At 46.8% G+C, this 23,723-nt stretch overlaps 1 protein-coding gene and 1 long non-coding RNA gene across 6 annotated transcripts in view; one reads left to right on the plus strand and one right to left on the minus strand.

Moving 5' to 3' along the window:
* Nucleotides 1-1,546: 1,546 nt before the first annotated feature.
* CFAP251 (cilia and flagella associated protein 251) overlaps nt 1,547-23,723 on the minus strand; it is a 74,286-nt gene continuing 52,109 nt past the window's right edge. For 4 of the 5 annotated variants that reach the window (XM_059876371.1, XM_059876370.1, XM_059876369.1 and 1 more), the window contains 5 exons: nt 21,068-21,158; nt 20,705-20,848; nt 4,199-4,427; nt 3,032-3,133; nt 1,547-1,815 (listed from right to left, as the gene is read on the minus strand). In XM_059876371.1, coding sequence (XP_059732354.1) covers nt 1,679-1,815; nt 3,032-3,133; nt 4,199-4,427; nt 20,705-20,848; nt 21,068-21,158 — 703 coding nt within the window. In that variant the 3' untranslated portion in view covers nt 1,547-1,678. Of the gene's footprint in view, nt 1,816-3,031; nt 3,134-4,198; nt 4,428-20,704; nt 20,849-21,067; nt 21,159-23,723 lie in introns of those variants that run through there. The other variant, XM_059876372.1, reaches the window with a different exon arrangement.
* Nucleotides 4,936-7,100, plus strand: LOC132342614 (uncharacterized). Its single transcript, XR_009491069.1, has 2 exons — nt 4,936-6,195; nt 6,890-7,100. It is a non-coding gene; the product is annotated as an uncharacterized lncRNA (long non-coding RNA).

Consider the following 23,723-nt stretch of genomic DNA (forward strand, 5'->3'; position numbering starts at 1 on the left):
CAGCACAGAGGGACTGAGGCTCAGCCTGGGCCTGAAGGTGGTTGCTGCTACTGGCCCAGTCAGAGCAGGTCCAACTGGTCACAGGCCTATTCTGCTCCACACAATGACTCCAATATATATATCGTTGATAAGAACCAAAAAAGAGGAGCCAGATCCAATGAGAGAAGCTCCCTGTGGGTGTCCAGAGGACATCCAACTCTGAGCTATTTTTTTTGGAAGGAAACAAGTCATTGGAGAGTTTTCTGTTCCCTAAAGCATCCCCAGGAACCTTTTAACCAGCTTGATAATCTATCTCTCCTAAGCCCTCAGCGGCTGCAAAGTTGATTCATAAAGCTTGTTTTCCTTTTTGGGTTTTTCAAAAAGAATGCAATGTAAACCAGCTTGCGAAGCCCTGAAGGTAAAATCTGACCAGTGGGGCGCCTGCTGGACCATGGCCCACACCGGCTGTCCCAAGGTCACGGTGACACGGCCTGGCTGGGGAGCTGGCTCTGTCCTGCGTTCCGGGGTGTTCTGAGGACTCACCAGGACCCAGGTTTCCGAATGGCCGCCACACAGGGGGCTCTGTGCCAGGAGAAGGATGCTGAACCGTCCTGTTTCTCTCACATGGAACTCTGCCCCTGGGGAGGAAGGACCTTTACAGAGGTCAGCGACGTCATCTCAAAGGCTGCTTTCTCTGGGAAAGGCACTGGTTCGGGTGGGCGGGGGTGTTGGACTGAACACACGTGAAGGATAACCTTTGGCCCACTGGCCTGAGAGAGGCTTCATAACCGAGGACGAAATCGGACTATAACTTTCATCTGTTTATAGGCGAGGGATACCGTCTTTTCAAGGTCAAAACGGCGCTGCAGCCTTAGCCACGTTCCTGAAACAACCCCTGAGCGGGGATCTGTTTTTGCCTGCTAGGTATTCTGCAGCCCAGCGGAGTTCAAGGTTGTGAGCCAACCAGATGGGCCCGTGCAGGGTGTGTGTCACAGGAGAGGGTGGCTGACACGGGCCGGGCTCTGCCCTGGGGAGGCTGGCTGTGTGGTTCTAGTCCAGGTGCGCACCCACAGGGCTCCAGGGGGGCGGGGAGGCGGGCTTTTTCTGCATTCTCTCTGGCAGCTGCTACCGGGGTTAAGCTTGGCTGATGATGCTCTTCATAACGGCCGCACACAACTGCTCGGGGGGGTTTACTGATAAGAAGCCACAAGCCAGGGCTCTCAGCAGCACCGAGAGCCCAACACCTCCTGCCCCAGTCTAACAGCCGACTGGGATGATCTGTATCTGGCCATGTTAGGCTAAGGGTCCAGGTGCCACTCGAGACGATGGGAATCAGGCCACACGTGTCACAAGGAAGGACAACTGCTGGCTGAGGTCCTCTCTGCCCCCGGGGACCATGCCACCTCCTCATCCTGGCAACCCTGCTCCAGGAAGCACTGCCATGGATCAAGCATGGGGATGGCAGTCGGGGTTTCCAGCCACCACGTCCATCCAACCCCCAGTGTTTTTCTTGCTTCCACCCACTTTTCTATTTCAGACAGAGTGGAATGTCCAACTCTGTGAAATCTGTTGCTTAACAGAAATATGCTTTTAATGTCTAAACATTCTGAAGATTAGAGCAGGGGTAGGGAAATGCCAGAATAGCGGTACCTCTGGAGGGGAGAAAAACCACACATCCACACACAAAGTCCTTTGTGCTTCAGAAACTCTGCTCGGCTTCACTGATCCTAGGATCTTGTCCAGAATCTTGGGAAATGGTTAAGCCAAGAATTTCAGTCGTGAATATTTCTGCTGTGATTTCGTCTGGAAGTTCTTCTTCTAAGCAAATTTCAGAACCTAACAAACAAGAGAAGAAAGCAAATGCCTTCATAATGATTAGGTTTCTAAGTCAGAAGCATTTTCCAAAAAATATAAGGAACTGATACAAAAGAGAAGTGAGAGGCGCTCTGTGCAGGGATTTGGCTCTGGCTCCTTGAGAAGTCCTGGGGTGGAAATCGGTCAAAATCCCTCCTTTATGGTTTGGGTTTGGAGCACTCTTACCCAAATCTCTGCACACGTTATTGGAAAACCTCAAGTATATGGCATCATTGATTTTACTGTTTTCAGACACTTAGGAACACTGTATCCATGTATTGTGCATATGTGTGTGTGTGTGTGTGTGTGTGTGTGTGTGTGAAAATTACATTCTGAGATACCAAGTACACAAGGAATGGGGTGGGGGAGCTTGCAGGTTGGAAATGACAGATCAGATTCTGGAGTCTAGAACTGTCTGATTAGGAACCCTGTTCAATTTGAAACTGGGAACAGACAACAGAAGGAGAGGAAGAAGGAAGCCCGGTGAGGGGTCTTTGCTCCTGACTTCTTGGTGGGGCAGTGGGGCATTCCTCGGGGTTTGTTCATAGACATGTTCCAGCACACTCAGGCCAATGGACTAAAAGAAGGAGGTGGGAAATCCTCATATAGGGAAGAAGAAGAGGATGATCTTTTTTTGGCCACACTGCACTGCATGTGGGATCTTAGTTCCCCGACCGGGGATTGAACCTGTGAGCCCTGCAGTGGAAGTGCCAAGTCCTAACCACTGGTCCACTAGGGAAGTCCCCAGGAGGATCTCTAAAGACGTTCAAGTTCTGGCAACTTGGGTTGGGGCTCCTGCCTGCCCCTGAGTCACTGACCCTCTTGTCCTTCAAGGCTCTCCTGACTATACCTCCCCTGAAACGACTTCCAAACCGTACTCTCAATTAGTGGCCAGTGTTTGCCTACCCTAGCTGGAAAGATGAGGACTGGGTCGGGGGAATAAAGGGAAAAACAAGGCCAGAAGACACAGGGGATGTCAGAGCCCGGGAACAAAGCCTTTTATCTCTTCAACGTGACCACCGCTCCCTGGTCCTTTCATAACTTATTCATGTTGGGTTCCCCACAGACCTGCTTTGTCGTGTGCGCAGCATGAAGGAGAGTGGCTGGCACCAGTCAGGAGACATAAATGCACTCAAGTCAACAACAAATTAGCGTGCCCTGGTTACGTGCCCAGACAGAGCCCACTCGCTAGTAGTACCTTTGACAGAGGAGGCTGCAGGCTCGGATTTCCAGCCCTCGGGATTCAGTCCAAACAGTGTGGCAAAGCAGTCCGTCATCTCCTCTTCCGTCATGTGCTCACCTGGGCATCGCAAAGGGAAAAGGAGGCGGTTCGGCTTGTGGGACTGAGCTTCACATCAGAGCTTAGCATCATCTTTCTAAAGTCTTCAAGAGAATTATTCCATGGGTTTCTTTTTCTTAAGGTGCAAAAGCCACCTAGGAAGTCCCGTGTTACCGTCACATAGACTTCCCTATATGGTGCTAAAAGTGGGGCTTCAACCTGGGGGACTGTGTTGGGGCTTGTGCAGATGGGGAACAGCTTTCTGATAAAGACTTCACTTGGCTTCATTTCAGTTTCCCTCATGTTAGAAACACCAGTTTCGCTGAGATGAAATGATCACCCAGAGAAAAAGGAAAAAAAAATTTTTGTTTTTTTTGTCTTTTGGCTGTGCCACACAGCATGTGGCATCTTATTTCTCTGACCAGGAATTGAACTCGTGCCCCTCACATTGGAAGTTTGAAGTCTCAGCCACTGGACTGCCCGGGAAGTCCCTAAAAATGATTTTTTTTTTTTTTTTACTTTGGTGTGGTTTTATCTCACAAATGTAACCCAATCTCATGGTACCTCATCGTGAGGTCAATGGCTGGCACTTGTATTCCTGCTTTATGAGTGCAGTGCTAAATTGCTTCAGTTGTGTCCGACTCTTTGCAAACCCATGACTATAGCCTGCCAGGCTCCTCTGTCTATGAGATTCTCCAGGCAAGAATACTGGAGTCAGTTGTCTTTCCCTTCTCCAGGGGATCTTCCCAACCCAGGGACTGAACCCATGTCTCTTATGTCTTCTGCACTGGCAGGCAGGTTCTTTACCACTAGCGCCACCTGGGAAACCCAAGGTAAGAGGAAGGCATCCAGGGCCCTGAATTGCGCAGTCCCAGGAAGTTGGAACACATACTCCATCCTTCAGGTCCCCGCCATCCTTCCCTTTATCCCTTGTTCACCAGCCATGTGGGTCAGTAAGCAGCATCCTCAGGGCTGAAACTCTGTGAAATCAAAGATGCGGGTGTCTGGGGGCTGCCTTCCCAGCTCAGTTCTCTCCAGGGGGATGGGCCCAAGGGTGTTACAAGATCTACCTATTTGTGTATTTACCTTTAGTGTGAAGCAGATTCAGAAAATCCTCTCTTTGAATAGCCTTCTCTCCCTTTGAATTGGTGAAACCAAGAATGTCAAAGCTCTGCTGGATGCCGCTCATGGTGTTACCGAAGGGTGGCCTATGATTGAGGTAGACTTTGAAGAAATCTGGTAAGTTGATTTTGTCGGTGAGCTTTCCAGTGTCCACATACTCACTAAATCTGATTTCATTAAACATATCTTCAATCTAGACAAGAGGTTTGGCGGTGGGGTGGCGGGGGGAAAGACCATGGTAAGCAGATAGATTTCTAAGAATTGGAGCATAACAGACAAATGTTCGTAGTTAGCTTAGAACATGTCTGCTATGGGTTGACTGTAGCCTCCCGCCACCCCAACCCAAGAAAGACAGGTTGAAGTCCTAACTCCTCATCTCTCAGAATGTGACTTTATTTAAAAACAGGGTCATGGCAGATGTAACTAGTATGACGAAGTCAATACTGGAATAAAGTGGGCCTTTAATCCAATATGACCGGTGTCCTTGTAATAGCAGTGGGGCAGGTGCAAGCTGGTAGTGGGCCTGCTCAGCCATTGATCGGTGCCACAGTGGGCCCCTCCCCAAGCAAGCGACCATTAGTGAGCAACTGTCAACGAGACACCGTTAGTGGCCCTGCTCAGCGATTGGTTGGTGCTACAGTGGCCCCTCCCCCTCTTCTGTATAAAAGGAGCTCGAATTGGGACTGAGCGGAGATGATTTTTTGAGATGCTAGTCTGCCATCTTCTTGGTCTGCTAGCTTTCCTATTAAAATCGTTATTCCATGTTCCAACAACTCATCTCCTAATGTATTGGCCTGTCGTGTGGCAAGCAGAATAAGCTTGGCTCAGTCACATTCTCATTAAAAGAGGAGAAAGACACTCAGGGCCAAGATGGACAATATGATGGTGGAGGCAGAGGTTGGAGTGATACAGCTTAAGCCAAGGAAAGACAAGGACTGCTGGTAACCACAGAAACTAGAAGAGGCAGGGACGGTTTATCCCCTATGTGTTTCACAGAGAGCCTGACCCTGCTGACACCCTGATTTTGGATTTCCATGAGAGAATAAATTTCCATTGTGTGAAGCCACCCAGTTTTTGGTACTTTTTACAGCAGCTCTGATCCACTGTCCAACTGGCCAATACTATTAGCACTGGCATGAACAGTGTTTCATTTTATCACTTTCACCTAAGTATCAAAGGTCTGTATAGTCAAAGCTATGGTTTTTCTAGTAGTCATGTGCCGATGTGAGAGCTGGACAGTAAAAAAAGGCTGAGCACCAAAGAATTGATGCCTTCGAACTGAGGTATTGGAGAAGACTCTTGAGAGTCCCTTGGACTGCAAGGAGACCAAACCAGTCAATCCTAAAGGAAATCAACCCTGAATATTCACTGGAAGGACTGATGCTGAAGCTGAAGCTTCAATACTTTGTCCACTTGATATGAAGAACCGACTCATTGGAAAAGACCCTGATTCTGGGAAAGACTGAAGGCAGGAGGAGAAGGGGATGGCCGTGGACGAGATGATTAGATGGCATCACCGACTGGCCCCAGGAAATGGTAAAGAACAGAGAAACATGGTGTGTTGCAGTCCTTGGGGCTGCAAAGAGTCAGACACGACTGAGCGACTGAACAAGTCTTGCACTGTATTTGCTATGTCCCTGCTTTGTGAAGAAGCTGTTTTATGCCATGTGCTCAGTCGTGTCCCACTCTTTGTGACCCCATGGACTGTAGCCTGCCAGGTTCCTCTGTCCATGGAATTTTCAAGCAAGGATACTGGAGTGGGTTGCCATTTCCTCTTCAAGGGGATCTTCCCGACCCAGGGATCAAACCCATGTCTCATATGTGTCTCCTGCATTGCAGGTGGATTCTTTACCTACTGAGCCATCAGGGAATCTCACAGAATCCTGAAGAATTTAGAAATTAGTTTATAAAAATAAGCAAATAATTCAGTGTGAAACTCAAATACAGGACCTATCACTATGGTAAGTTTCTTATGACAACTGCATTGTAGTTCTTTTTTCCTTTCTTTCTTTTCCATGTTTATCCTTCAATGTTTTATACACACAAAGATATTTTGTAACATACACACGACTTATGTGATATATTTTTTAAAATGAAGACCTAGGAAGCCATCATTCATTGAAAATATCAACACAGTTGACAAATATTAAGGGAGACTAACCATGAAAATAAAGACCCAAATTTTTAAAATCATGAATGAAAGAGGGAATGCAAGTATTGACACCAATCTTACAGAAATTAAAAGGAGTATGAGCAACTGTGTGCCAATAAATTAGATAACTTAGGGAAAATGAACAAATTCCTAGGAAGATACAAATGACCAAAACTGACTCAAGAACAAATGAAAATCTGAACAGACCTATAACAAGTAAATAGATGGAATTAGTAACTTTACAACTTTCGTGAGGAAAAGCCAAGGACCAAATGACTTCATTGGTGAATATGTCTTCCTCCAAATTGAGGGGTTTTGAATTTTATAGAGAAAGACAAGGAGAGAGAGAGAGAATAAGAACCATAGAAAAGTGGGAAATAATGTTTTCCCCCAGAACATAACTCTAACTTGGTCTGTAGGAATGAATTTGGAAGATAATCTGTATTTGTACACAATATTTACTGGTAGATAACCAATTTCTCCCTGTCCACTAAATAATGTAGAGCAAAAACTGAAAGAAGCACCAGTTTGAAGCAGTGTCAAATATCAGCCAGTCTGGAGCATCCCAGCGTCTTGGTCTTGTCCCAAGTATCAGGAAGAAAATACAAACCTCTTACAGTCCAACCGTCTGATCATAATTACTGTGAAAGATCTGGGGCACTTTCTTTTCACTTTTTCCCATGCATACAAAATACATGTGTCTCTTTTTGCAAATCTGGTTTGTGTATATATTCTTTTTGTATCCTGCTTTTTACACTGTATCTTAGTAATCACCTAATATTTTCAAAGAAGCTACATATTCTCAATGTAACACTCCCAGGAATGGTCTTTAGACATAACATCATTGGTTATGGATACAAATGAACCTTAATCATTACTATGTCACAGCTCTAACTGGTAACATTTTCATGTATAGCATTTATTGAGTTATATTATGTGTAACTGATGTTGCTGCTACTGCTGCGGCTAAGTTGCTTCAGTCGTGTTCGACCCTGTGCGACCCCATAGACGGCAGCCCACCAGGCTCCCCCGTCCCTGGAATTCTCCAGGCAAGAACACTGGAGTGGGTTGCCATTTCCTTCTCCAATGCATGAAAGTGAAAAGTGAAAGTGAAAGTGAAGTCGTGTCCGACTCTTAGCGACCCCATGGACTGCAGCCCACCAGGCTCCTCCGTCTATGGGATTTTCCAGGTAAGAGTACTGGAGTGGGGTGCCATTGCCTTCTCCAGTAACTGATGTTAAACTATGTATAATTTTCTGTATAAGTAAAACTATATGGTAGCATATTATTTACAGATTGTACTATACAGATTTTTTTTTTTTTACTATTTATTTATTTGGCTGCCTTGGGTGTTAGTTGCAGCATGCGGGATCTGAGCTTTCATTTCAGTGTGTGGGGTTCTCTCTAGCTATGCCCCAGAGTCTGCAGAGTGAGCACGGGCCTTAGTACCTTAGGCACGTGGGCCTCTAGTCATGGCACACGGGCTCCAGAGTGGGCATGGGCCTCAGTACCTTAGGCATGCGGGCCTCTAGTTGTGGCACACGGGCTCCAGAGCATGCAGGCTCAGTAGTCGCAGAGCACAGGCTTACTGGCCTCACAGGCCATTGGATCTTAGTTCCCTGACCAGGGATCGATAAGGAGTCCCCTTCATGGCAAGGTGACTTTTTAACCACTGGACCACCAGGGAATTCCCTGCACCATATGATTTTAATAGTATGAGTATATGCATGTGCTACCGCTTACTATGAGCCAGAGGAGACTGGGGCTAAAACTACAATCTTTGATGACAGACCTCTATTCGAACCCTGGCTCTGCCATTTTCCATGTGACTTTGGGTGAGTAATGTGATGTTCCTTATCTTCAGTTTCCCTTTTTGAAAAGGCAGGTAATATGGTGAACGATTTGCAATAGAGCTGATCTGCAGCTTACTGTGACAGTGTATCTAAGCATGGACATAATGATTAAAACACAGTCAACAACTCAACAGCCATTAAGAGTTCTTGTGATTATGATACTTTCTACGCCCTTGCTGATTACAATGCACGCAATTATATCATTTATAAATATAGAAACTATAATGTAAATGATATGTGTACATTCTAAACACAACATACGATTTAAATTCAATTCAGAAATAGGACAGTAACTCAAAGATGACAGAAAGAAATCCCAAAGTGCCTGGAGTTATTCATACCCAGAGCATTCCAAAGATCTCAGGGAACATGCTTGGCACAAATCACTCTGTAGGTGATTCACCTCTGACTCTCTTTCCTTAAATGACTGATCAAAACTCACTGCCCAACAAGCAGAGAGCTGGCAGCTTTGGCATCACGACTTTCTTTCCCAAGCCTAGTTTGCAAGTGTTGGTTGAAGAGGCAGGTTCTGCTACGTGTCTGAACAAGGTTCACGCTTGGGAGAGGAACCCTGGAGCTAGAATGAAACACCACAGCCTTCCAAGGGCCCCTGTGGGCGGGCAGAGGCGGGGAGGAGCGGGAGCCCCCAAGGCCACCCAAAATGCTCTGGCTGGCTTCAACCCGGTCTTTTATTGGCATTCTCATGCTGGCCCGTCATCTGCTAAGGCAGGGAGCTTTAAACATTCTGAGGCCCAGGCCCCATTCCCAGAGATCCTGATTTAATTGGTCAGGGGTAGAGTATGAGCAGTCATAGCTTAACAAAGCTCCCCAGGGGATATGAATGTGTGGCTAAGGTTGAGAAGTTATGGCTTTAGGGCAGGGGAACTCAAACTATATCAGGTATAAAGATGACTAGGAGGCCCTGTTAAAACACGGACTGTTGGTCACATCCCCAGGGTTTCTGATTCTGCAGGTCTGGGATGGGGGCCGAGAATCTGCTTTGCTTACAAATCCCCCTGTGAGGACTGTGCTGCTGGTGTTGGGGGCCACAGCTTTGAGAATCGGTTCTTACACCGAGGTGATACTTGTGCCGAAAAGAAGCAGCACCAGCTCTTGTGATTTTCACTGAGGGTAATGATGGGTGGCAGCTGTGATGCATGGTCTAATTCTTCAGGCCTACATCTGTCTCCTCCATTAAGCTGTAGCAATGGCATTCATCTCTATTTCCACTGCAGCTTCCTCATTCAGAAGGCCCAGAGAAATGTTTACTGAATGAATGAATTCACTGTGGGCACAATGTAAAAAGTTCTGTTAAAACTTACAAAAGGCCTGGGACTTCCCTGGTGGTCCAGTGGTTAAGACTCCGAGCTTCACTGCAGGGGATGCAAGGTTCAATCCCTGGTCAGGGAACTAAGATTCCACATGCCGCGTGGCGTGACCAAAAAAATAAACATAAAAATAAAAAAACCTCACAAAAGGTGTATTTCGAATAACTGCTTACTGCCCTAGTTAATTTAGTTCAATTTACTAGAAGTTACTGAGCATTTGGATTGGCATTGGCAAATGGAAGACTAGTCGTTTAATTATTACTAGGCGGCCCTGCATTCTAGTGTACACTTAGCCAATCAGTCAGCAAAGATTAAGCACCTACAAAGTGCCAGGCACTGGTCTGGGTCCTGTGAAGAAACACTTAGGAGACCACACACACACACACACACACACACTCACTCCTGCTACAGTGAACTAACAGGAAGGCTCCATCACTGGCTGCTTAGCCTTGTGCCTACACCTGGGGGCTTTTCAAAACTATCCAGGCCCAGGCGCCACCCCAAAGTTCAACAGATTGGAGGCTGAGCCCAGGTATCAGTACTTTTTAAGTGCCCCCAAGTGATTTTAACACGGTTGGACTCCGTGGCTCTAAAAGATTTCAGTGCCTGAATGCAGGAGGTTGACATCCAGGGCTGGAGGAGTGTTCAGTAAGGGGGACTTGGGAAGACTGCCTCAGAAGAGGTGGGCCACGGAGGATCCAGGCAGTGGGAGGGGAGGGGAAGGCACTCTAGGCTGGGAAACAAGTGTGAGGAGGGGGGAAGCAAGGGAAGGGTGCCCACGAAACCCTTCCAAAGCACCCTCTGTGTGTCTCCCATTGCTGCTGTAACAAACGATTACACCCATAGCGCCTTGAAGCACACAGACTGACCTCACAGTTCTCAAGGCCACAAGTCTGGAATGGGTGTGAAGGGCCAGAACCAAGGTGTTGTTGGTAGGGCAGCATCCCTTCTTCCTTCTTTCCTTTTCCAGCTTCTGGAGACAACCAGCATTTTTTGGCTTGTGGCCCCCTCCCACCTTCAAAGCCTGCAAGCCCATCACCCTTTTGAATCTCTTCTTCTGTCATCATGGCTCCTCCTTAAACTCTGGCCCTCCTGCTTCCCTCTTATTTATTTGGCTGCTCTGGGCCTTAGTTATGTCATGCAAGATCTAGTTCCCCCACCAGGGATCAAACCCTGGCCCCCTGCATTGGGTGTGTGGAGTCTTAGCCACTGGACCCCCAGAAAAGTCCCCTGCCTCCCTCTTATAAAGACCCTTGTAGTTACACTGGGCCCACTGGGTGATCCAGGATAATCTCCTCATCTCCAGACCCTTGATACAATCATACAAGTGAAATCCCTTTTGCTAGGTAAGGTAGCATGTTCACAGGGAGTTACCCCCCTATATTCTATGCCTCCCCATTCTAGGCAACACTCTGGGAATGCTGAACCCCAGGATCCCCTCCCTAGATAACCCAGGCCCATTCCTAGGGCCTGTGGGGGTCTTGTCCTGAAGTCACCCACCTGAGAGGAACCTAAAGTGGTGATGGTTGCGTGACTCTGTGAACATACTAAAAGCCATTGACTTGCATACTTTAAAAGGGCGAATTATGTGATCTGTGATATAGCTCAATAAAGTTGTTTAAAAGGAGGAAAAATACAGAGTTCCCTGGTGGTCTAGCGGTTAGGAGTCTGTGTTTTCACTGCATGGTCACAGGAGATCACGCAAGCCACTCGGCATGGCGATAAATAGTAATAATGATAAAAGGAGGGACCTCCCTGGTGGTCCAGTAAGAATCCACCTTCCAATGTAGGGAATGTGGGTTCGATCCCTGCACTGATGTGGGTTGGGGAACTAAGATCCCACATGCCTTGGGATAACTAAGCCTGTGCCGCAACTACTGAGTACACGGGCCACAACAAAGACCTGATGCAACCAAATAAAAAAATAAACATTTTTTTAAAAAGAAAAATAATACAGAGGTGAAGCAACGGCAAAGACAAGTAACAAGGCAAATAATATCAGTATTTTTGAAAATACATTTTTCACTATGACTATGATCTATTCTTTAATCATCATTAAACCAGTCAAGGTGACAACATGCTTGTAAAAAAAAATTCAAACACTGGAGATGCAAAGGATGGAAGTAAAGTGCCCTATCATTCCTCATCCTGCAGCAATAACCAGTGTTCCATGTCCTGACTTACAGGATTTCTTCCTCGTTTGCAGTAAGAGGCACATGTCAAAACAGAATGTGGGGTCCGAGGCCAGCCTGCTGGGGTGCAGACCCCGGCCCTGCCCTCAGTAGCTCAGTGGCTGTGCGGGCTTCCTCCTCCCCCAAGGCCTTACTTTCCCTGGTGGTGAATGGAGATGATGAAAGCATTCCTTGCTGTGAGGACTGGACGCCAGGGAGGCTGGCGTGGCGCTTGGCGCCCAGCGAGCGCTCAAGCGAGAAGAGCTGGTCGGCTGCTGCCACTGTCGGTGTTATGACACTATGACCAGCTGTGCTCTCTTTCAGTAGCCGCTCCGCACTTCAGGATTTCTTTCTTTAGATGCTGTGAGTGCGGCAGGCAGAAGTCCTGTCCTGATCTCTGTGGGGAGGCACAGCGCTCCCTGGTGTGGGGTTCTCAGTGGACCAGGAAGGCCTCCCCACAACACTGGTTATTGCTGCGGGATGAGGAATGATAGTGCATCGTTCCTCTCGCCTTCAGGATGGAAACGCCTCCTGGTATTTATGTCTCAGAGCAAATCCAGCACACCAGGGACCTCTCTTCAAAGGGCGCGTTTCCAAACTCCCCTGGGGTCTTCGTCAGAGCAGAAACTACCCATGACCCCTCGCTCGGATTTCTCCTCCCTGTAGAGGGGCCGCTGTACCACTTGGCTCTGCTCCCTCCACCCCAGCTGGGACCACGGTTTAGCCACAAAGATTAGCGCACAAGGCTTTGGGAGGATTTGTTCGTTTATCTTTCTGGGTTTTGTTCTGAATACAAAAGCAATACAAGCTACTGCCTGTAGTTAAGAAAAATTAAATTCTTCAGGAATGTATGTAAGATGCTCCCCTCTCCCTGGCAATTTACAACCAAACCATCTATTAAGGAGGATGGATGCAACTAAATGGGAAGTTTTGTCGTTTGTAGACCCTGGATATGGGCTTATGCTGCAGATTTGGAAATACAAGCTAAGAGCTGAGTTGGCGTGGCCAGTAGAGGAAGAGGAGGGGTGCTCCTGGGGGAGGGAAGAGGGGGAGCTAGGAAGCCCCCTGGGGTGGTCATCAGGACTGGGAAGGAGGTCTAATTAGCAGAGGTTTTGGAAGGGGGCATGGTTTGTTTTTTACTTTTTGGCCGCTCCACTCAGCATGTGGGATCTTAGTTCCCTGACCAAGGATTGAACCCTTGCACCACTCCCCACCCCCGGAATTGGAAGCACAGAGTCTTAACCACTGGAGTGCCAGGGAAGTACTAATAAGCAGTTTTAGGGAAACTGCTGTGAAATGTGGTTACGCTTGAAACTTTCTGGTGATTCCCAGTTTTTCGGGAAAGTTGTCTTGCATGGATTGGGCTTTCTGCTTTTGTGGAAACGGAGGAAGGAGCTGAGGGTCGGGTCTGGAATGACCTGGAGTCTGCACACGCACATGGGGGAGGGGCTGCGAGCCCAGGAGACCAAGAGTCCCCAGGGCAGCCCCAAACTCTGATGGACCAGGGCCAGGTTCCAGCTGGTACTGGAGGCCCCAGCTGACAGGAAGTGATGCACAGAAATTAGGGTTTAGAAGCTCTTATGAGTTCCATGCCTCAGAAGTCAGTATTGCTAAGCGTCTGGAACAAGTTCTTTCAGTTCTTCTAGATCTACGTATTATTGTTAATGAAGGGAGGCCATGCTTTACATACTGTTTTGCAACTTGCCTTTTGTCTTCCAGTAACAAAACCAGCACATTCTTTCTGAGTTAAGAATCACAGGTCGGCTTCCCTGGCGGTCCAGTGGTTAATAATCTGCCTGCCAATGCAGGGGACCAGGGTTCTATCCTTGCTCTGGGAAGATCCCATGCACCACAACTACTGAGTCTGTGCTCTGCAACAAGAGAAGCCACTAAAGGCAGAAGCCTGCTCATCGCAACTAGAGAGCAGCCCCTGCTCACCTCAACAAGAGAAAGCCTGCAGGCAGCAATGAAGACCCAGCACAGCCAAAAATAAATAAATTAAAAAAAAAAAGAATCATAGGTCAATTTCACTGTTCAGTAACTACTAAATGTAGGTGCGTCTGGCTTGATTTATCCAATCTCCTGTCAACGGACGTTAAGATTGTTTAAATTTTTCATTATTATATAAACTATCCTCGGAGAAGGCAATGGCACCCCACTCTAGTACTCTTGCCTGGAAAATCCCATGGATGGAGGAGCCTGGTGGGCTGCAGTCCTTGGGGTCTCGAAGAGTCGGACACGACTGAGCGACTTCACTTTCACTTTTCACTTTCATGCATTGGAGAAGGAAATGGCAATCCACTCCAGTGTTCTTGCCTGGAGAATCCCAGGGACGGGGGAGCCTGGTGGGCTGCCGTCTATGGGGTCACACAGAGTCGGACACGACTGAAGCAACTTAGCAGCAGCAGCATAAACTATCCTGCAGTAGTTGTAAGATCTTCCCTGTAGCTCAGACGGTAAAGAATCTGCCTGCAATGCAGGAGACCTGGGTTTGATCCCTGGGTCAGGAAGATCTCCTGGAGTAGGGAATGGCAATCCACTCCAGTATTCTTGCCTGGAGAATCCCATGGATAGAAGAGCCTGACAGGCTACAGTTCGTGGGGCTGCAAAGAGTCAGACACGACTGAGTCACTAACCCATTGCAATAGTTATATGTCACTGTTACCCTTGCCTGAGTTTTTCTGTAGGATACATTCCTCAAAGTAGAATTGCTGGATCCAAAATGAGCATATTTAAAAAGCTAAGCGATTATTTATTTTGTCTCCAAATTCTCCTGCTGCTAAGTCACTTCAGTCGTGTCTGACCCTGTGCAACCCCATAGACAGCAGCCCACCAGGCTCCTCCGTCCCTGGGATTCTCCAGGCAAGAACACTGGAGTGGGTTGCCATTTCCTTCTCCAATGCATGAAAGTGAAAAGTGAAAGTGAAGTCACTCATTCGTGTCCGACTCTTAGCGACCCCATGGACTGCAGCCTACCAGGCTCCTCCGTCCCCGGGATTCTCCAGGCAAGAGTAGTGGAGTGGGTTGCCATTGCCTTCTCCAAACTCTCCTAAACAAGGCTAAAGTTGCAGAATATACCAAATACTTTTAATTACTCTGAGATCAAATCATGAAGTCAGGGATTCTATCTTCCTCATTGTCTTTGCAGTCAAACATGACTGGTGAGCATCATTCAATTATTCATTTATTAATTCAACCAAGATTTGCTGAGCATCCACCATGTGAGCTCTTGTTGGGCCCATGCCTCTCTGCCAGGATTGGCCTTAATTGGCCTAAGAGGTCGCACTGCTGTGAATTCACTGTGAAAACATCAAGAATGTATAACGCTCGGAAAGCTAAATAGGAACATAGCCACAAGGGACCAGGGAACACACGTGGCATGAAGCGCAGGCCAAGCCCAACAAGATAGTCCAAAGACCCGGAAGAGGAAAGAATACACCTATAAAGATGGAAGACAAAACTTTCTCATGGGACTTCCCTGGTAATCCTCGGGGCAAACTAAGCCTGCACGCCACGACCACTGAGCCCATGTGCCTCAACTAGAGAGAAGCCAATGCAGCCAAAAAAACACTTTCTTGTATGTGAAATCAGCTATACAGACTAGTGAAGGAACCCTAACTTAGGAACCCAAACCTAAGTTTGAGCTCCTTATACAACATCATAAACACTGCAGACCTTTCTTTTGAAAAATGAAGATTTGTAGGAGCAACCCACCCCCACCTCTTTGGCTGTGTTCTGCAGAAGATGGGTGGGGTTAGGGATCCTTTAGGGAGGGTTATATTCTTGTATAATTTGGCTTCAGTTTGCCACACTGACTAGATACAAATTCCCAAGTCAGTTTAAATGACATAAAGAAAAATATAAATAATGTCTAGCCTTGGGCGGGGTCGGGGGTGGTTGGTTTGAATCTCTAAGTCTTTCATGTTACCAAATGCTAAAATACTCTATGAGCTGGGCCTACTTCTTCATAGAACTTCTCGGGGCAGGGGGAGCAGCTGCATCTCAGTAGGAAATGTTTCATGAACCAGGGCAAAGCCTGGGTCTGAAAGTTTCAAAGCCCCCAAAACATTTTTTATTAAAATCGGTATAAATCTGATGAGAACAAGAGATCAAAAAGTTCTCCCCGAGGAGCTTCAGCAATAAACGCGCTCCTCAATGAACACATCTGGATCGGGGGCCTTCAGAGAACGTCTCCAAAGAGTAAACATGTTTTTTAAGTGGATGAAAAACCCTGGAATCCAGGGGATTTATGAAGACACGGGGGCACCGGAACCCCTTTTGTGGCAGCTGGGGTGGAGGACTCATGCAAGAGCCAGTGATAACCCGGCAGTGACCATTTTCATTATTTTTGTTTCTATGTGGGTAAATAATATTCAGTATCACTTTAAAACATTTGTGGCAGGCTAACCTTTTTTTCCTGGTATTTTTTTTTGTGAGGGGGAACACCAGGAGGCTTGTGGGAACTTAGTTCCTTGACCACGGATAGAAGCCTGGGCTGTCATCAGCGAAAGTGCGGAGTACTAACATAACTGGGCCACCCGGGAATTCCCTCTGGGTACTTATTACTCATCAGCAAGAACTTCAATAGGTGATTAAGTTTTATTATTTTTGCCCAAAGATACGACAATGGAGTGAGCCTTCAGTGATTACACCTTTTACTTCCAGAGAAAGCAGAAAAACCAGTCACTCTGTGCCACCCTCGAGCACTTTGCGTGGCAGGTGGGTGACAGGCACAGAGGTTAAACATCCAGAATTCACTTCTTGACAAAACAGTACTGCAGAGGACACATTTGCTTGAGCCCAGGGTTTAAAATCAAGAATCCTGAGTGACAAGGACTTCCTTGGTGGTCCAGTAGTTAAAAGAGTCCACCTGCCAACGCAGAGGACATGGGTTTGATCCCTGATCCAGGAGGATCCCACGTGCCGTGGAGCAACTGAGCCCATGCATGTCACAAGTACTGCACCAGTGCTGTAGAACCTGAGAGCTGCAAATACTGAGCCCACGTGGGGTAGCTACTGAAGCCCATGTACCATAGGGCCCATGCTCCTCAATAAGAGAAGCGTATGCACCGCAACTAGAAAAAAGCCTGCACACAGCCACAAAGACCCAGCACAGTCAAAACTAAGTTAATAAATTTAATTATATATATATATAAAAAGAATCCACCTTGCAGGTTTGATCCCTGGTCAGGGAACTAGATCCCACATGCTGCAACTAAGAGTTCTCATGAAGCACATAAAGATCCCTTATGCCACCACTAAGATCCTATGCAGTCAAATACATAAATAAATGTTTTTAAAAAATAATAATAAGCAAACAGAAGAAGGAGGAGAAAAAAAATTTTTTTTAAAAAGGAAAATGCAGACCCTTAGATTCCATGGAGATTCTGAATGGCTAGATCTGGGATGGGGCCAGGGACTCTGATTTCTTAGTAAATGTTCCAGGTGATTCTATTGAACTTGCCAGCTTGAGAAATAGGGTTCTAGGCAATACGCTTTAGGAACACAGCTCTTAAAAAACACTTTCATGTGGGTTGCACAAACTTTCTGGATAGTTTCCATTTCTGGCCACATACTCTTACAAAATGCACACTGGTCAAAAGACTTTAAAGGAGCTTAAAAGAGTCTCAGGTGTTTTTAAGGTGCTCATTCAAGACCCAACTTGGGTTTGCGGGCTCTGAAAGTTCATTTCTCCAGACTCTATGTGGAGAATAAAAGTCATCTTCTAGTCACACTTGGAGAATTAAAAAAAGAGGTGACTCTGGGGAGGCCACTGAGGCCAAGGGAAATGACCAGGGTCATAGCTCACATCACTAAACTATGCTCAGACACCTAAGACGAACATCAAGTCTCAGCTGAGTTTCAGGAGTTATGTGTGATTGAGGGTGAGCCGTAAAAGGCTACATTTCTGGAAAACTATTTGGCAACTGGGCCTTAAAGTTCTGATCTGGTAATTCTGGTAATATTATCTGATCTGGTAATTCTATTTCTAGGACTTTGACCGAGGAAAACAATCAGAGAAGTACAGAAACCATATGCAGAGATGTTCATCATAGCCATGTCTCTGACAGCCTAAATACTTCACACAACCTCTGTGTCATCAACTAAGGAATGGATCAACTGAATATATGGACTTAAGAAAGCATGTTGTCGATAGCAGACCAAAAAGCTTATGCACAGGAGAAGAGATGACTGACAAAATGAAAAAACAACCTATGGAATGGGAGAGAATATTTCCAAACCACACATCTGATAAGGGTTTGACACCTAAAATACATAAGGAACTCACAACCAATAGCAAAAAACCCAAATAACCCATTTTAAAAATAGGCAGAAGACCCAAGGGGATATCTTTCTAAAGAAGATATTCAAATGATCAACAAGTACATGAAAAGATGCTCACATCATTAACCATTAGGAAAATGCAAATCAGAAGCACAATGAGTTATCACCTTGTATCTGTCAGAACGGCTTTTATCAAAGACAGAGAAAACCAGTGCTCACAAGGATGTGAAGTTAAATGGGAATTTTTGTGCACTGTTGGTGGGAATGCATAAATAAAATATGCGCTGTGTCTGTGTGCATGATGGAACATTACTGGAATATTATCCAGCCATAGAGAAGAGGGAGTTCTTGCCATTTATGACAATGTGGATGGACCTTGAGGGCATTATGCTGAGTGAAATGTCAAACAGAGGAAGACAAACACTGTATGATCTCAAATTGTATGTGAAATCTGAAAAAAAAAAAAATCAAACTCATAGAAACAGAAGACAGATTGGCGGTTGCCAGGGGAAGAAGGTGGAGAGTAGGAGAAATGGGTGAAAAGTGGTTAAAGGATATAAACTCCCAGGTATAAACAAGTCCTGGGGTTAGAAGGTACAACATAAGGACTCCAGTTAACAACACAAAGGACTTCCCTGGTGGTCCAGTGGTTAAGAATCCACCTTCAATGCAGAGGACACGGTTTCAACCCTGGTAAGGGAGCCAGATCCCACACGCTGCATCTGAAGACCCCACATGCCACTAAGACCCAGAGAAGCCAAATAAAAACACAGTACTGTATATTTGAAAGCTGCTAAAATAGTAGATTTTAAAGTTCTCACCATACACAAAAAATTGTAACTCTGCAAGGTGATGGATGTGATACGTTAATTAACTAAGTGGTGGTGATCATTTTATAATATATATGTATACAAAATCACTATACTGAATACTTAAATGAACACAATGTTATGTCAATCAGATCTTCATAAAGCCAGGGGTAAAAAAACACATTATCAAGTAATTTTCACCACATGCTCACAAAACAAGAGTTACTGAGAATCCTGCTGTATACATACACGTATACACATACTTTGTAAAATGTTGAGATATATGGCTTCCCTGGTGGCTCAGATGGTAAAGAATCTGCCTGCAATGCGGGAGACCTGGGTTTAATCCCTGGGTAGGGAAGATCCCCTGGAGGAGGGCATGGCCACCTACTCCAGTATTCTTGCCTGGAGAATCCCCATGGACAGAGGAGCCTGGTGGGCTGCAATCCATGGGGTCGAAAAGAGTCAGACACGACTGAGTGACTAAGCATGCATGCATTTGCTGATCTATACCTACATATACCATATAACAACAATTCTTTTTAAAAATTTATATATCTATATCCAAACAGAAAACAATAGATAGAAGTCCACCAAAATGTTAATAATGACTACCTCTGAGTCATTTCTCTTCTTCTTTACAGTTCTATTTTCTAAATCAAAGTTATAAAATTAAGCTATATCCTTTAAAAATCAAGTTTTCAGAGAACTGTTAATGAAATGGGAAATGTGTATGACAATACTAAGCGAAAATATAGGATGAACATATATATCCAATATGGTACTCATTCATTTTTAAACATTATATATACATGCATTATATATAAATCAATCTAGGAAGATACCAATAACTGAAGTCTCCGTGTAGTGGAATTACAAGTAATTATGTTCTTCATTTCACTTGCGTATCTTTTCCAAACTTTCTACAATGAGAATGTGCTAGCATTTTAAGTCAGAAAGAAAACCCAGTCAGTTGCTTTTTTTTTTGGCTGTTCCTTGTGGCATGCAGGATCTTAGTTCCCCGGGTGATGGAACTCAAGCCCCCTGCAGTGGCAGTGTGGAGTCTTAACCACTGGACTGCCAGGGATATTCCAATCAGTTGCATTTTAAGCCACAGTTTCCATGAGGACCACTTCCTCTGGTCCTTGTTGGGAGCCCCTTGCATTTGGTGGTGAGCTGTGAGGTGCCAAGGAAGGGCCATGTCTCCTGAGCTCCATCCCCAGCCTGGGATGAGCAGCCACCTCAAGGGCAGCCCATTCACACAGGCCAGGTGAACTGTAGCTACACAGGGAAATGATCACAACAGTGAGCATCCACTGAGATCTTTCTATGCAGCCTACACTGTGCCAAGCGCTGTGCAGGCATCACCTCCCTGAACCCCATGAGGCTGGTCCTCATGCATCGAGGGCCCTTCTGTCTAATTCCGGAAAGGTGGCGCTAGTTGTAAAGAACCTGCCTGCCAGTGCAGGAGTAGGTAAGAGACACAGGCTGGATCCCTGGATCGGTAAGATCCCCTGGGGGAGGGCATGGCAACCCACTCCAGTATTCTTGCCTGGAGAATCCCCATGGACAGAGAAGCCTGGCGGACTACAGTCCATGGGGTTGCAGAGAGTCGGACGCGACTGAAGCGACTTAGCAGGCACGCATGCTCTCACCAACCACATCAAACTCTGGCAAAGAATCCGCCTGACAGGGGTATCTTTACGGTAAGTCTGTTTCTAAGCAGTGCCTCAGCTATGCCCAGAACCTCCTTTCTGACCCATTTATGTAAGAATGGTGTTAGATTTTTACTTTGGCCTATGATGACGGCTCCCTGAGGTCATTTTTTTATAAATAACACGTCCTGCCTGCGCTTGTTTTCCTTCTACCTACCTCCCCTTCCGATGGGTAAAAGCCAATTGCTCTCATGACAAAAGGAAGCTCCGACAGGCAGATGTGTTCCGACACCTTTCTGGTCTCCATTGTATCGATACCTTGACTACGGAGCTGAGAATAGTAAAAATAGTCTTCCAGCTCCTACGTGGAAATAAAGTGGAAACACAACATGCATTTTTGGCTTTAGTCTGAAGCAGCCATTAAGACTTCAAGGACATTTTCTAGAAAGTACATTTTGAGCTCAGTGGGGAAAAGAGCTTTGGGAAAAATAAAAAAAAGCAAGAAGGTTAACCCCGGGCACATTTGTTTTACAAACTTAACTAGATGTTTCGGGGAAGTGTTTATTCTGAGGACAATTACCCTGTAGAATTTTCCTTCCCTGCCACCAGACACCAGACCATAGAACGGGGTCAGGTCTTCGCCCCCGAGAGAAACCGCTGCCTCCAGGGCACTAGAACAATAAAAGAAACATCGCTATTAGAGAGCACTCAGGCGGGAACGAGGTGGCCCACAAGCCCTGCAGGCTGCAGACCTCTGAAGGGCATTACAGTGCGGATACAACTAGGGTCTCTGTAAATTTGCTAAGCAAATTCCCTCCAAAATGAAGCTGCAAATGGAAAATTCAATTTCAAGTGTGGTACCCGGTGGCTTGGGGCCCCTGTCTTAAAGATGGTGATACTCTCTCGGATGACAGGGCAGGCGCCTGGCAATCTGTCTGCAATCTTTGGGGAAATCTTCTAGAGGAAGAGGAGGGTCCCCATGTGCTGAGCCCACGGACCACCCCCAGCAGAGCGGCCGTGCTGTAACCTTAGATCTGCGTGTGACCAGAGCCAGGGGAATGGGATGTGGCACAGGTGGATGGCCAGCACTAATTGCTTCCATAAAAACTCAGGAGGCCACAAGGGGCCCACACTGGTCAGATAAAAATAGCCCTCTGCTCTCTAACACAGGGTCAGATTTTTCCAAAAATAGGCCCTTTAAGTGGTAAGAAAACCTACTTTTTATGTGAGGCTGACTGTCTCATACAAAATGCTAATAATACAAAATCATTTTAATAATCCACTGACTGGATTTCTGCTCATCAGACCACTAACTTCTTTGGAGGATGATTAAGACACACTTTGTAGAGACTATGGTGGGGAAGTGGTTAAGTATACCGAATCTGGAGTGAAAGGGACATGCCTGTGACCCCCTGGCTCTGCCTACAGAGAGCAGGGTGATTATGGGCAAGTGACTTTACTACTCAGGGCCTCAGTTTCCTATTCTGAAAAATGGGAATAATTACAGGGTCTGCCTCACGAGACAGTTGTGAAAATTAAAGTGAATGCACATAAAGGATTGGACACGAAGCCCTTTGTTTTTCTCCTGTGATGAATCTTTGTTGAGGTGTGGAATTGAATTAGGAAGATAGCATATGAATCCACAGCCTCACCACCTCACTCCATGCCTGGGGCAGTCCCTGAGCCCATTGGAGCGAGTTTCCAGACCTGTACAACGGGGTTGTCAACAGTCCCTATGTCGCCAGATAGCTGTGAGGATAAATCAGGCAATGCATGGAAAGCACGGGACCCAGGGCCTGGCCCAGGGTTTTTAGTACTGTTGACCTGGGTCAACCTCCACCGTTCCTGCAGGAGTCAGCCACCAAACAGTCCTCAGTCCTCAGTCCTCAGTCAGGACCCCGCACAAGCCCCACCCAAGTAGGATGCTGGTGGTCTGTGGAGCTGCTGTACTCTCCAGGTGGGCCTGGGCTCCAGGTGGGCCTGAGGCCCGTCTCCAGTTGGGCCCAGCCTTCACCCAACTCTTGGCTCTGATATTAGCCATTGAGGCAGGAGTCTGGCTAAGAGGGCGCCTGCTCTGAGGCTCCGAGGCCAGCCTCAGGCCCAATCCCAACAGGCATGGTTCTGAAGCAGGGCCAGATTAAAGGCCCAATGTGACACGGAGGAGCCTGTCACCACCAGGAAAGCCCCAGGGAACAGGACCACTGAGCTCTGGATCCTATGGGAGCAGCCCTCCGCTGGTCAGAGCTGCAATACGTCCCTGGCTCCCCAGCCACCATCAGCTGATGGGAGAGCCAGAGGGACTGACTGGGCTTGTTCCACCAGAGCTGGGGGATGAGCCTTGCCTCAACTCTGGTGTGAAATCCAGGAACCATCAGAGGCCATGTTTCCACCGAGTGATGAAACCCGCCTCTGCAGAGTGACAGCGGGTTACGGCAGAGGTGAGCAGAGAGCAAATGCAGAGGGTGGGCAGTTCTGGCTGCGGGAGCGGTGACCTGAGATCCCAGGACGGGACTGGTCCTAACGTCCCCTTTCTCCCTAAGTTGGGTTTCTAACACTTGCCACGAAACAAGAGGTCATTGGGGAACAAGAGGGAGGCGCATTTACTGAGAATGCTCTTTCTACTGTGCCTAAGAATATAGTCAGTACTCGGGGAATGATCCAAAGCTGGAGAAGCTGTGAGACAGCAACCAACATAGAGCAGGTGCTCAGTAAAGCTTCCCTAGGGAAAGGGGAGGGAGGCAGAGAGGAGGGGGAGGAGAGGGGGAGGGGAGGGGAGGGGGGGGATAGCAATTGTAGACATCACTATCCTCAAAACAGCTCTGGGGTCCTCCCTGGCTGTCCAGTGTTTAAGACTTCCAGCTTCCCCCACAGGGGGCTCAGGTTCAATCCCTAGTAGGGGAACTAAGATCCCACATGCCTTGAGGTGCAGCCAAATAAATATACTGCCAAGTGCAAAACGCAGGTGCAGATGGGTGCATATAGCATGCAATATGAATATATATATTTGTATAAAGATATTGTGGAGGGAGAATTCTCTGGCTGTCCAGTGATTAGGGCTTGGCACTTTCACTGCATCTTAAGAGAGAGACATCAAAAACAAATAAATCAGCTCTGAACACAGTGGTAATATTCCCATTTTAACAGATGGAGAAACTGAGGCTCAAGGAAGGGAAGGAACTTGCCTCAGGTCACCAAGTAGCAGGGGAGATGGGATTTGCATCTGGGTCTTTCTGGCA

Source organism: Bos taurus, chromosome 17, assembly GCF_002263795.3.
Source record: "Bos taurus isolate L1 Dominette 01449 registration number 42190680 breed Hereford chromosome 17, ARS-UCD2.0, whole genome shotgun sequence".
Taxonomy (NCBI): domain Eukaryota; kingdom Metazoa; phylum Chordata; class Mammalia; order Artiodactyla; family Bovidae; genus Bos; species Bos taurus.